Source organism: Canis aureus, chromosome 32, assembly GCF_053574225.1.
Source record: "Canis aureus isolate CA01 chromosome 32, VMU_Caureus_v.1.0, whole genome shotgun sequence".
NCBI lineage: Eukaryota > Metazoa > Chordata > Mammalia > Carnivora > Canidae > Canis > Canis aureus.
Window position 1 is genome coordinate 11,952,090 of NC_135642.1, and position 13,973 is coordinate 11,966,062.

At 44.4% G+C, this 13,973-nt stretch overlaps 1 protein-coding gene across 6 annotated transcripts in view; it reads left to right on the top strand.

The window, feature by feature from the left end:
• Positions 1–13,973, top strand: part of EIF2AK4 (eukaryotic translation initiation factor 2 alpha kinase 4) — a 103,453-nt gene that overhangs the window by 69,321 nt on the left and 20,159 nt on the right. For all 6 annotated transcript variants that reach the window (XR_013370042.1, XM_077880578.1, XM_077880576.1 and 3 more), the window contains 7 exons: positions 363–484; positions 2,999–3,048; positions 4,166–4,334; positions 5,654–5,770; positions 8,416–8,481; positions 10,955–11,125; positions 11,627–11,761. Coding sequence is in view for 5 of the 6 variants with exons in the window: in XM_077880578.1 (XP_077736704.1) it covers positions 363–484; positions 2,999–3,048; positions 4,166–4,334; positions 5,654–5,770; positions 8,416–8,481; positions 10,955–11,125; positions 11,627–11,761 (830 nt within the window). In the remaining variant the exon portion in view is untranslated. The remainder of the gene's footprint in view (positions 1–362; positions 485–2,998; positions 3,049–4,165; positions 4,335–5,653; positions 5,771–8,415; positions 8,482–10,954; positions 11,126–11,626; positions 11,762–13,973) is intronic.

A 13,973-nucleotide genomic window follows, 5' to 3' on the forward strand; every position in this document is an offset into this window, starting at 1 on the left:
CCGCATTTTTATACCTTTAACTTGAGTTACAGGCACTTGACTTCAAGGCAAATGAAGCTTATTCAGTGAAATTTAAGCTTATTTTGAACACTCAGCTTATTGTGGAGAACATTTGAATATTATGATAATATTACAGCCTTGCTACTAAAGTACAGTTGGTTGGTGGAGTCAGAAATAAGGCTGGGTAACAAACAACCTCAGATGAACTGTCCATTAGTGGAATCCGAGAACTGAAGATTGCTTGTTGGTGATTTCAGCTGCCAGTAGCAGATGACTGAACCGTCAGTTGTATGTGCATTTTCAGTTGCCTCCTGGGAAAAATGAAAACTTGATGATTAGTTATTTTTTCTAACTTGGTATAGGAGCTGTCCAGTTGTGTACTCCACTACTGCTTCCCCAAAATAGGCAAATATACGAGCACAATGAAGCTGCCTTATTCATGGACCACAGCGGGATGCTGGTGATGCTTCCCTTTGACCTACGGGTGAGATTGGAAATGCTCTGGGGCCAGCCAGATGCCATGTCTGGGCCACCGGGGATGGGGAGGCATCTGTGTTATAGGATCACCCCTAGCGATCACTTTTTCCCCTTGGCTTATAGTCTTTTTTTTTTTTTTTTTTAATTTTTTACTAGAGAGAGAACACGTGGGGGGTGAGCAGAGGGAGAAGCAGACACTGAGCAGGGACCCCACGCAGGGCTCGATCTCAGGACCCTGAGATTGTGACCTGAGCTGAAGGCAGCTGCTCAACTGACTGAGACACCCATGCGCCCCTTGGCTTATATTCTAAATATCACCTTTGGGAAACATTCTCAAGGGAGTTATTGGGGTGAGAGCATTACTGGAGTTTAGTGAACGCCCAACCTTGTGTATGTCCACCTTGCTAACTGCAGAAGTACTTACAACCCTAGAAATCGGGCCCCGGCATTGCAGATGCCACATGTGCACCTCAGTGTTGAGCTCTGCCGAGTGACCGTAGCCACTTGACCTGGCCAACTTGGACAATGGATACGGTTTTTTTCTTTACCTGTTAGCTAGATTTTCACTAACTTCCTAATGTGTTAATGTCGATAACAATTCTACTGGCAGCAAGTGCCTCCGCTAACTGGGTGGGCTGAGTCTTGCTGGTGCTTGCTTGCTTCTGACCCCCAGGATTCCCTCTGACAGTGGCTCTGTGTTGGGTTATCCACTCACCTAGTGTCGGCTGCTAACAAGCCCGTCTGCAGCCCTGTGCATGCATAAGACAGACAAGAGTTTAATTCCCCTAGTGTACAGAAAGCACTGACAGGTGGAGAGATGGGCACAGGATATAACCAGGCAGTTCTCAGAGAGAAAATGTACGGGGCTGATAAACTTCTGAAATGATGTTCAGCCTCATGCATAATAAGAAAATGCGAAGCAAAGGTATCTCAACTTCACCCATGGGACTGATCAGGATATTTAAATTGCTATACTTAAAACTGACTAACATTAGGACACTAAGGTGCAGATTTTTTGTTAAGATTTTATTTATTTGGATCCCTGGCTGGCTCAGTGGTTTAGCGCCTGCCTTTGGCCCAGGGCATGATCCTGGAGTCCCGAGATCGAGTCCCACATCGGGCTCCCTGCATGGAGCCTGCTTCTCCCTCTGCCTTTGTCTCTGCCCCTCTCTCTTTCTATGTCTCTCATGAATAAATAAAATCTTAAAAAAAAGTTTATTCATTTATTCATGAGAGACACACAGAGAGAGGCAGAGGGAGAAACAGGCTCCCCACAGGGAGCCTGATGCAGGACTCGATCCCAGGACCCTGGGATCACCACCTGAGCCGAAAGCAGATGCTCAACTGCTGAGCCACCCAGGCATCCCTAGGTGCAGATTTTTTAAAAAAGATTTATTTGTTCATTTGAGAGAGAGAACATGCGAGTGCATGAGAGGGTAGGGTGGGGGTAGGGGCAGGGGAGAGGGGAGAGAATCTCAAGCAGACTTCTCTCTGAGCACAGAGGCCAACATGGGGCTCTGTCTCACGACCCCAAAATCATGACCTGAGCTGAAGTCAAGAGGTGGACACTTGACTGATGAACCACCCCAATGCCCCTAAAGTTAACATTTTTAAACATCAGCTCCCTTTTTCTGAGCTGACAGTAATTCCCCTCAGATCAAAAATGACTACCCTTTGAGAATTTGATCCATAGTTAATGTACAAAGTCAGACTTCTTGGGATAATCTAACAATGATTTTACAAGTTGTGGTTATGATTAGTGGCTGGGTAAGAATTTCACCTAGGATAGCATGGGAAAAATCACAGAATTCACCATAAGAGATAAGACCCATTTTGAATGCATTATCATAAATGGCACTTTAAAAAACATTTCAGATTTTTACATAATTCACATTATTTACAGTAGCTAAGATATGGAAACAGCCCATGTCCATGGATAATGAAGATGTAGTATATATACATACAATGGAATGTTACTCAGCCATAGAAAGAATGAAATCTTGCCATTTGCAACAACATGATGGAACTAGAGGGTTTTATGCTAAGTAAAATAAGCCTGAGGAAGATAAATATTGTATGATTTCACTTTTATGTGGAATCTGAAGAACAAAACAAAACAAAAAACCCAGACCTTAAATACAGAGAACACACTACTGATTGCCAGAGAGGCAGTGGGTGGGGAAATGGACAAAATAGATAAAGGGGAAAAAATTCACAGATAATTTGCACTGATTTTAATTTGGTGTAATAAAATTGGACAGAGCAGGGGATCCCTGGGTAGCTCAGCAGTTTAGCGCCTGCCTTCTGCCCAGGGCGTGATCCTGGAGTCCCGGGATTGAGTCCCATGTCGGGCTCCCTGCATGGAGCCTGCTTCTTCCTCTGTCTGTGTCTCTGCCTCTCTCTCTCTCTCTGTCTCTCATGAATAAATAAAATCTTTTAAAAAATAAATAAATAAAAATAAATTAAAACCAAGGAGTTGTTGGCACATTTCAACATTGATCTTTGAACCTTTGTTTTTCAGGTTCCTTTTGCAAGATATGTGGCAAGAAATAATATATTGAATTTGAAACGGTATGAAACAATGGGGGTTTCATTTGGTGGATGTGGGAGAGAAACTAAGGAAAAATGTTTTATCATTTGTGATCCTCACACAGCAAAGAATTTTGGGCTTGAAATAATGAGTTTGGAATATGGTCAAAATGCCCATCCACAGTACCCCTTTTTAGGGTGACAAAAACTCTCTGCCTTATTTATTTTAAAGTTTTTATTTATTTTGGAGAGAGAGCACAAGCAGGGGGAGTGGCAGGCAGAGGGAGATGGATAAGACTCCCCACAGAGCAGGGAGCCCGATGTGGGGCTCGATCCCAGGACCCTGGGATCATGACCTGAGCCAAAGGCAGACGCTCAACCACTGAGCCATCCAGGTGCCGGGCCTTCTCTTTAAAGGAGACATAGCTACTGGGGAGGTACCCTGAAGCTCTTGTGCTCTATCCTGTGCCCTCTAAACTTTCCAAGCAACATAACTAATTATTTTCACAAATGGTTGCTTGACAAAAACATCTGGCTGTTCTGGATCACAGATGGCCCCTTTTAAAAGTTAATTGGAGGGACAAATGGCCAACGGTCTCTGTGTGAAAACTGCCTACACAGGTAACTGAACAAAAACTGCTTGTAGAGACATGGAGTAAACCCAGCAGGAGTGCGGAACACTCCAGACCTCCAGGCACTTAGCAGTGGAAAAGGTTTTTCTGTACATTCATACCCCGCAGGGGTCAAACAGTGAGATCTTCATAAATTGGAGCAGTATTGTTGTCAGCGAGGCACCCTGCTTCAAAGCGCCTTTCGTCAAATGAAGTCAGAGTGCTTTATGTGCTTTAATTCTCTGCTGCAAGTGAACAATTAATTAATAGTCATAGTCCTAAGGTGTATCCCTCTAGAGAGTAAGTACTAAAGGTAAAATTATTTCTCGTGTGCAATTTCATCTCTATTTCATACATTAAAAAAAATGTAGTCCCCTAGTTTAATAGCAGTACCCCCATAGGAATTGGCACCCAAATCTGTCTTTAAGGTCCCTTGATCATACCACTGATTCATTTTCTCATATTTCTTTTTCTCTCGTTCAACAATCTCTTACACCTATTTGATTCCAGTAAGCAGTGACCTTTTACATCTGGGTTTCTCCCTCCAGTTACTGCATAGAACGTGTCTTCAGACCTCGCAAGTTAGACCGATTTCATCCCAAAGAACTTCTGGAATGTGCATTTGACATTGTTACGTCTACCACCAACAGCTCTCTGCCCACTGCTGAAGTCATCTACACGATCTGTGAGATCATCCAGGAGTTCCCGGCACTGCAGGTTACTTTCTCAAGTCTGACATTCTGGGGCCACCTGCTAGGGTCTGTGACCCAGGGAGGGTGGCAGGCAAGAGGGCTTGACTACAACAGAAGTGCCCCTCCATTAGTGCCAGCAGTGGGTCACGTTTGACTTAAATAACTGATAAGAATTTAATGAGGTTATTTTTGGGTTTATCTCAGGCTCTTCCCTCCGCCTTGACAGGAATGGGTTCTGTTTTCATCTGTTTTGGGGGAAGGGTGTTGTTGCTTGGCCCATTCTTCCAAAACACAAGAAATTAGCTAGAATTCCTACGATGCTTTTTAGTGTGTCCACCCAGTTCTGAACCCTCTGTGGCCCGTTCCTGCGCCCCACCCTGTCTCTTAGCTCCCCAGCTTCACTTTCCATCGAGCTGGCCTCCTTCCTCGCCAGTGGAGACTGCTGTCCTCAGGCCTTCTCTCTGGGTCCCACACCCGGGGCCGCTCACCCCCACCACCGTGCCAGTCACGGTGTTCCTTGTCTAGCAAGACTTGTCTTCCCAGCCACCGTTTGCGAGCCTTCTGTCCCGGAAGCCTGACTGCTCCCTCATCGATTGGCCAGCCACCTTTCCTTCTCCACCCTCACAGCCCTTGAGGTGAGACATCTCCTGCTCACTGAGGGCAGAGCCGATGTGTCCACTTTTCTGTGCACCCTGCTGCACACAGCTCAGTGCAAGCTCGCGAATCAGCTCAGGTGGACAAAAGTGATGACGGTGCTTCCACCAGCCTGTCCCTAAGTGTCGTTTGCTGTTGAACCAGGTCCTCTCCCATGCTGATACCTCTGTGATCTCCTCCAGGCTTTTCACCACAGCCGAGGACCAAAGTGTTTTATTTTTTTTTAATTTTGTAAAGATTTTATTTATTTATCTGAGAGGGAGAGCAAGCACAAAGTGTTTTTTTTTTTTAATTTTGTAAAGATTTTATTTATTTATCTGAGAGGGAGAGCAAGCCCCTAGAGGGAGGGGCAGAGGAGAAGCTGACCCTTCACTGAGCAAGGAGCCTGAGGCACAGCTTGATCCCAGAAACCTGGGTTCATGACCTGAGCCGAAGACAGACCCCCAACCAACCGAGCCACCCAGGCATCCTGACCAAAGTGTTTTAGAAGGATTTGATTCTATTACACTCTTTGATTATGACAATGTAAAAAGAATATTTGTGAAAATATAAGCCAGAAGGCAATATGCAAAAATTCAATCCTTCCGCGATCCCCAGCCTGAATGGTAAGTTGGTGGAATGATTCTGGATTTGATCATGTACCTGTCCTGCTTTTATAATTAAACTAATAATTTTTCATTCATATCCTAGGAAAGAAATTACAGTATTTACTTGAACCACACCATGTTATTGAAAGCAATCTTCTTACACTGTGGGATCCCAGAAGATAAACTCAGTCAAGTCTATGTTATTCTATATGATGCAGTGGTAAGCATTTAGTTACTTCCACTTGATACTGAAGCATAATGATAGTTAATAAGTATTTTCTTAGTGATGTAACCATAAGACTGAATTGGGAGTTTTATCTCCTTGCCTCTTTTCTCTAAAGTAACAATTGGGGACGCCTGGGTGGCTCAGTGGTTGAGCGTCTGCTTTGGCTCAGGGCATGATCCCAGGGTCCTGGGATCTAGTCCCAGAGGGAGCCTGCTTCTCCCTCTGCCTATGTCTCTGCCTCTCTGTGTCTCTTATGAATAAATAAATAAAATCTTAAAAAAAAAAAAAAAAAACAATTGGAGGGAATGATTGTATTAAGAATAAAAGGCTTATGCCTTCCACTTAATTCTTCCAATCCACCTATACTGATCAGTAAAGCCATTTATAGATTTGGTCATTTGGATTTTTGGTTGAATCGGGGGAGAATGGTTTAGACCTCAGGTAGAGCCTCATTCAATACCTCCTTCCTGGGGGGCTGGCCTAAGTTAACCACATCATAGTATTCATTGCTCTCTAGCTTGTGTGCAGAGCCTAGAGAGGAACCACTGAAATTTTTATTTATTTATTTTTTAAGATTTTATTTTTATTTATTAATAATAGACACACAGAGGGAGAGGCAGAGGCACAGGCCGAGGGAGAAGCAGGTTCCCTGTGAGGAGCCTGATGTGGAACTCGACCCCAGGATCCAGGATCACGACCTGAGCCAAAGGCAGACACTCAACCACTGAGCCAGTCAGGTGCCCCATCACTGAAAATTTTTGATAGTGTTAAGGTGCTGGGATGAAGGTGAATGCTTATCTTTTCTAATTTCTTTCTTTCTTTCTTTCTTTCTTTCTTTCTTTCTTTCTTTCTTTTCTTTTTTTTTTTTTTTTTTTTTTTAAATTTTTATTTATTTATGATAGTCACAGAGAGAGAGAGAGAGAGAGGCAGAGACACAGGCAGAGGGAGAAGCAGGCTCCATGCACCGGGAGCCTGACGTGGGATTCGATCCCGGGTCTCCAGGATCGCGCCCTGGGCCAAAGGCAGGCGCTAAACCACTGCGCCACCCAGGGATCCCCGTTTTCTTTTCTTTTCTTTCTTTTCTTTTCTTTCTTTCTCTTTTTTTCTTTCTTTCTTTCTTTCTTTCTTTCTTTCTTTCTTTCTTTCTTTCTTTCTTTCTTTCGAGATTTTATTTGAGAGTGAGAGAGAGAGAGAGCGAGAGCAAGTGAGAGCACAAGAGCAGAGGGAGGGCAGCCCCAGTGGCACAGTGGTTTAGCGCCGCCTGCAGCCCCGAGTGTGATCCTGGAGATCTGGAATCAAGTCGCAAATCAGGCTTCCTGCATGGAGCCTGCTTCTCCCTCTGCCTGTGTCTCTGCCTCTCTCTCTCTCTCTCTCTCCCTCTCTAAATAAATAAATAAATAAATAAATAAATAAATAAATAAATAAATAAATAAATAAATAAATAAAAAGAGCAGAGGGAGAGGGAAAAGCAGTCTGAGTAGAGACCACCCCCATGTGGGGCTCAATCCCAGGACCCTGGGATCATGACGTGAGCCGAAGGCAGATACTTAGAGGAGTGCCTAGGTGGCTCAGTTGGTTAATTTCTTTTCATATTAAATATTGTTTTTATAATAAATAAGAGGCATCATGAGATTTAATAACCTATAGAGTCATATAGTCCATGACTAAGTCAGAACAGACCGTGGATGTCTATGCTGGCTTACCATTTTCTATACACCGAAAAGCCTAAGTAGCCTTTCTCTCATGTGGCAGGTACACGTCAAGGGCTCTCATTTTACTGTTTCTCAGTGGTGCTTTTCCTCCAGAATTGCTGCTCCTTTTTGGCAGCAGCAGACACACTGTGTCAGTTGGATACTGGCAGGAACCCTAGGGATTGTGCAAGGGGGCTTCATGTCATCCAGTTCGTTTCTCAGTCAGAGCCTAACTGCCAGCCTGGGTGCAGTGCTCAGAGCCCGTCTGCACGTGGCTTGTGTTAGAGGAACACCGATCCTTTACTCCCTCGCTGTCCGAACAGAAACACCCTGGTTCGGCCTGTCCAGCCCTGGGCTGTCTCATCATTCAACAAGGGCAGCTTCTGCCTTTCATCTTCGATGTTGGGGATTTTCTTTCTTTCTTTTTCTTTTTTTTTTAAGATTTTATTTATTTATTCATGAGAGACACACACACACACAGAGGCAGAGTCACAGGCAGAGGGAGAAGCAGGCTCCATGCAGGGAGCCCGACATGGAGCTCGATCCCGGGTCTCCAGGATCACGCTGAAGGATCACACTGAAGGCGGCACTAAACTGCTGAGCCACCTGGACTGCCCTATGTTGGGAATTTTCATATTTTAAGATGCATGTGAGAGGTGCCTGGCTGGCTCCATCAGTAGAGCATGCAACTCTTGATCTCAGGGTTGTGAGCTCAGGCTCCACATTGGGTACTGAGATTACTTAAAATCTTTTAAAAAATTAAAAAGACAAATGTTAGTTTCATGTGAATTGGAAAAAAATTTTCTAACCACAGAATTAATCCATCCTTCATGATTTGGAGCAGTTTGTCCAATGTGGATGGTAGACTTGTCAGCATTAGCCTGGAGATTGCATCTCTTGTTTAGGGCCAAATTTGGTGACTCTCGTCCCCTTTCTCTTCCACATTAGACAGAAAAGCTGACAAGGAGAGAAGTGGAAGCCAAGTTTTGTAATCTGTCTCTGTCATCTAATAGTGTAAGTATCTTGTCATGATGCCATCATAGCTTTCTCTGTACCAGAAAGCGTCACCCCGTTTTTGAGGCGGTGTGGCAATGCTGCTCCCTGGCACCTCAGGACCGGTTTCCCCTGAGCGTTGATCGGGCCGTGGCAGCCTCTGGGATCAGGAGCAGAGGGCCCAGCGCTGTGATCAAAGCCTGCCTCTCCATGCCACTGGGCCCTGTGTGGTCAGCATCCTGCTCGGACTGTAAGGGCCGTGACTGGCAGAGCCTCCTCTAGTGGCTCTAGGACTCGTTATCCTCTTCTGAAATAGATCTATGGGACCAGAGCGGGGCACAGAGCTCTGCAGATCCATTTGAGTTTCCCCCATCACTGGCCCCCGATCTTCCAACACAGCAGAGTGGAATTAAAGCCTCTACTTTTCTGGTACATTTCCTACTCCTACACTCTTAGGTTTGACCCCAGCAGCAATGAGGAATCTCTCGTGCGGTAAACAGGTTTGTCATATTCTCTCAACAGGCATCAGGTTGGTCTCTGATGTTTGGCACGGTATCCCACACTCCATGGAGTCACTGAATAGCTGAAGACAGCAGGGATTTCTGACATTTTCCTGAATATTTATATAAGAAGAGGTACTTCTTTGAAACCTCCCCAGGATCCCTCTAGCTCTGGTTGGGTGCTCAATTACGTATCCTGTGATGATCAGCAAATTCACGTATAAAATAGATTAAAATACAGTGCAGAGGCGCTCATTCTTTTGGACACCTACAGTGTGGCGGGCACAGTGCTGAGCGTATAAAGGAGTCAGCTGAGGAGGCCACAGGCTGCTTTCAACTGAATCCATATTGCCCTTTAAAAAGCCACGGGGGCATCCATGCAGTATCTGTTTACCCTCGGCTCTCTAACAAAACGTGCACACACAGGCAGCAGCTCAGGGCAAGTAGCATACAGTTAGGTAGGGAGAGTAAACTAGATTACAGAGCCTAGGGATTCTAGAAATTAAACCAGGTTAAATTTTAGATGTTAAGTATTGGGGGAGATATTAATGGTACACAAAGTGACCAATGATACAGTATTTTAATATGAAGCACAGGATTTCCATAAGCCTCTAGACATGTACACAGCACATACCTATGAGCAGAAATAATCTCATATATAAATAGCATGGAATATCTGCTCAAGAAACTGCCGAGTCCAGTGATTGCTTACCTGAACGTTCAAGCCCAAAAGGTTCTTTGACTAATGTCACACTTCAAACATATTTCACACTTGCACATGGTAGCTGTGTCAGCTGCTCAGATGTCATCCTCTTCTTGTTAAACCTCTGGTTATTTGATGATCAGCATTCATTTGGAGTTGTACATTTGATTAGCTTAAAAATGGAAAAATCAGCACCTTGTAAAGGCATTTGGTATTCCCATTATTTAAAACTGGAACTCTAAGGATATTAGAAAAGGAAGTAGAAATATTACAAGCCAGTGTCTGGCCCAGTCTTTGGATTTCACGGATGGGGCACCTCAGGCCCAGTCACATGGAGTTTGTTGATGCCGAGGTGAGGACACAAATCTTGAGTTATTGATTCTAGTAGTAGTAGTAGTTTATTAATGGGGTAATTCAATGTTAAAATTTGAGAAGGAATAAGTTTTTAAGAAGAAAAACATTTAATATACTAAAGAAATTGAGATTATATTACTTTTTGGATTTTTAAAACATACATGTGGTTTATGATTATTATATGAAACTGGATTAAGCTGAGTCTTCATTCAGCTCTTAGTTTCCATGCACCAATTTATCATTGAACCAGGTTATGCTTGTAGAGTCTTAAAATAGCTATAATTGTATTTAACTCCCAGTAGCTACAGTGGAGATTGTCTTTCCAGTTTATGACCTTAGTTACTTCTTCCTCTACCTTCTGTGTGTCAGGGACTGGGTGACCCTGGCCTACAGATAACCTCTAGCCATTGCCCTCCTGTGGGAGCTGGGATGGAGGTGCGAGCCAGAGGGAGGGAAGGATCAGGAGGTTGTCTGTGGGAGGTGACACCCAAGTGGCACCCCAAGGCTCCAAACAGGACTTATTCAAGCAAAAGGAGGAGGCGAGGTTTCTGGCTTTTTCAGAGTAGAATTAGGAATAGTCAGACTTTTCCTGCATCATCTGCCTCCATCCCCCATTTCTGTGCCTGCAGTAACTGGAATTGATGACCACGAGGAAGGTGAAGAGGACAATTCTGGCTTGGAAACCTTGTAATGGCGGCTCAGCTAGTATTAGCTGGGAGAGTAAGTGCCCAGAGCACTTTTGTGAGATGCTTTTGAGTTCCTGGGAAGGATAATCCTCAGCCAGGTTCCCAGTAAAGGTTAAAATCGCCTCTGACCACAGAATTGCTCTTCGTGGAGGTGCAGGAGCTCTGCTGTGTCCCTTGTGTGTGGAGACCCCGTGCAGCGTGCGTCCTCCTTGCGTGGATTGGAAGCTAAATGTGCCTTGTTTGCTTTCCAGCTGTGTCGACTCTACAAATTCATTGAGCAGAAGGGAGATTTGCAAGATCTAACACCAGCAATAAATTCATTAATAAAACAGAAAACAGGTGTTGCCCAACTGGTGAAGTATGGCTTGAAAGACTTAGAGGAGATCATTGGGCTGTTGAAGAAACTCGGCATCAAGTTACAGGTTTGGCAACTGTTGGATTGTACCATGGATCTGTAGTGTTAGCGCAGGGGGAAGTGGGTTTTTTGGGCTAATGCTAGTAGGTGTTTCGTTCTTCCAGAATCCTGGTTTCTCCATTTTGGAATGTGTGATTTCTAGTGATAGTTGTGGCTTCAATCAGAATGTCCCTGGAAGTTTCATGATTCCTGTAGTACAGCAGGTCTGATGTCAGTTAACCTCCGTGAAGTGGTGATTTTTTTTTTCTTAAAATTTTATTTATTTATTCATGGGAAATACAGGCTCCCCATGGAGACCCTGATGTGGGACTCGATCCCAGGACCCTGAGATCATGACCTGAGCCAAAGGCAACCACTGAGCCACCCAGGTGCCCCAAAGTGGCGATTCTTGAAGAGAGCAGAGTTTCTCTTGCCTGGCAGGCTATACTTAGACATCTTCCTGATTGCTGTGATGCTACTGATGGAAAACCATGCCCCTGACATGTTTGTGTGGGATTGTACTTCACAGGTCTTGATCAACTTGGGCTTGGTTTACAAAGTACAGCAGCACAACGGAGTCATCTTCCAGTTTGTGGCGGTCATCAGACGGAGGCAAAGGGCTATTTCAGAAATCCTTGCAGCTGGAGGCAGATACGACCTGCTGGTGAGGGTTTGCCCTGTATTCGTTGATTTATTCTGGCTTAATCTCCTTTCTTTCTCACATTAGTATTTTTAAGTCTTCCAAACCTTCAGAAAAATTGAACCAGTGGTATAATTGAACACCTTCATGCCTTTTATCTAGGAATAAAATGTACCGGAACCACATTTGTAGTGTTTTTAACTTTTATTTTAAAATAGTTACAGGTTTACAGGAAAGTTTTATAGGTTTGCAAAAACAGTACAGAGGGATCTTGGGTACCTTTCACTGAGTTTCTGTGAATGGTTGAATCTGGCATAACTATAATAAAATATCAAAAGCAGGTCATGGACATTGGTTACACTGTACGTGTGTAACTCTGTACCATTCTGTCACGTGTGTGGAGTCCGTAACCAGCACCCCAATCAGGATTAAGAGCTCTTCTGTCGCCATATAGATACGTTGGTGCTGATATTTACTAGTTCAAGTGAAGTACAGAACCTTTACCTCTCTGGAAGTCCCTTTACCTGTCCCCCCATTTATAATATATAATTTTTCTTAAATGTTTCCTCTCCATACATTGAGATCCACATCAGACAGGGTTAGGCTTTTTGCTTCAACTGTCAAACTCTGAGAAATTCGAGAAGAAAGTCTGTGTTCTTAACCGAAATTTCTGATTTCTAATGGGAAATATGCTGTTATTTGAATTTTCCCTTATAGGAAAGTTGGTTTTCACTCAGTGCTTTTAAGACTTTTTTTTTCTTTGTCTTTAGTTTGAAATTTGATCATGATGTGTCTTGGCATGATTTTCTTTGGATTTACACTCTTTGGGGTTATCTCAGCTTCTTGAATCTGGAGGTTTATGCCTTTTTCCAGTGTGGGCTTCCACCAAGCCCCAGCAGGGTAGCATCGGAGATTAAATGGGAGCTAAGATTTTCATATCTGCCTGGGGTGGTGCAAACAGTGTCACTGGAGGCCAGGAACCAGAAGATTTCAGACCCTCGCCTCCACCCAAGTAGTAAGAGGCCCCAGAGTGGGCTGAATGGGAGGCAGCAACAAGGTTTTCTGTTGCATGCCCCCCCCGTCCCTCCCCCCAGTCCCATAAAGGCAGATTTCCAGCATATTATTCTAATAGCTCTTATGTCTCCCCTTCTTTTTGCTCTCTTTCTAGGACTTTGATGACAAAGTTTGGGTTTTTGTTATATCCCTGAGGTTCTGGGGCCTTTTGCCTTACAGTCTGTTTTCTCTCATCTTCAGATTGAATAGTTTCCACTGTTTCATCTTCAGTTTCATTGGTTATTTCCACTGGTTTCCCCCATTCTCTGTTGAGCCCATCCAGGTTTTTCATTCTTCTTCTTCTTTGCTGAGACTTCTTCTTCCTCCTCATCCTTCTTTCTTCCTCCTCCTCCTTCCTCTTCCTCTTCTTCCTCTTCTTCCTCCTCTTCCTCTTCTTCCTTTTTCTTCTTCTCCTTCCCTATTCGTAATACTTGTTGAAGGATTTTTTGGTGGTCATTTTAAAATCCTTGTCAGAGATTTCCAACACGTGTATCATCTTGTTTTTGGTGTCTGTTGATTGTCTTTCCTTACACATTTCTTGCTTCTTGCCATGGTGCATGATTTTCACTTTCCCCGGGATATTTTATATATTCTGTTACAAGACTCCGGAGCTGGGGATCCTTGGGTGGCTCAGCAGTTTAGCGCCTGCCTTTGGCCCAGGGCGCGATCCTGGAGTCCCAGGATCGAGTCCCACGTTGGGCTCCCGGCATGGAGCCTGCCTCTCCCTCTGCCTGTGTCTCTGCCTCTCTCTCTCTCTCTATGTCTATCATGCATAAATAAATAAAAATCTTTTAAAAATTAAAAAAAAAAAAGACTCCAGAGCTAAGCTAGGTCTTCTGGTTTAGCAGGCCTCCTCTGATAGCACAGCAGTAGTGGCAGTTGGTCGAGGGTCAAGATCTAGGTTCCTTACTGAGCTTGCTTCAGCATCCCTAGGGTGGGAGGGGTATCTTGTTAGTGATGCCACATTCCTCTACTGGGACTGTGTGGAGGGATGGGGAGGTAGCAGGAGACTCCTGGAGAGCAGAGGAAGTTCTAGCTTCCCACTCAGCCACCTCCAGCACCACCTCCACAGGGAGGGTGACCTCGTTACTGCTTGGGTGGAGGTGAGGGTCTGAAATCCTTCAGTTCCTGGCCTCCAGTGACACTGTTTAGGGGGCAGGTGTAATACCTCAGGCAGAAAAGA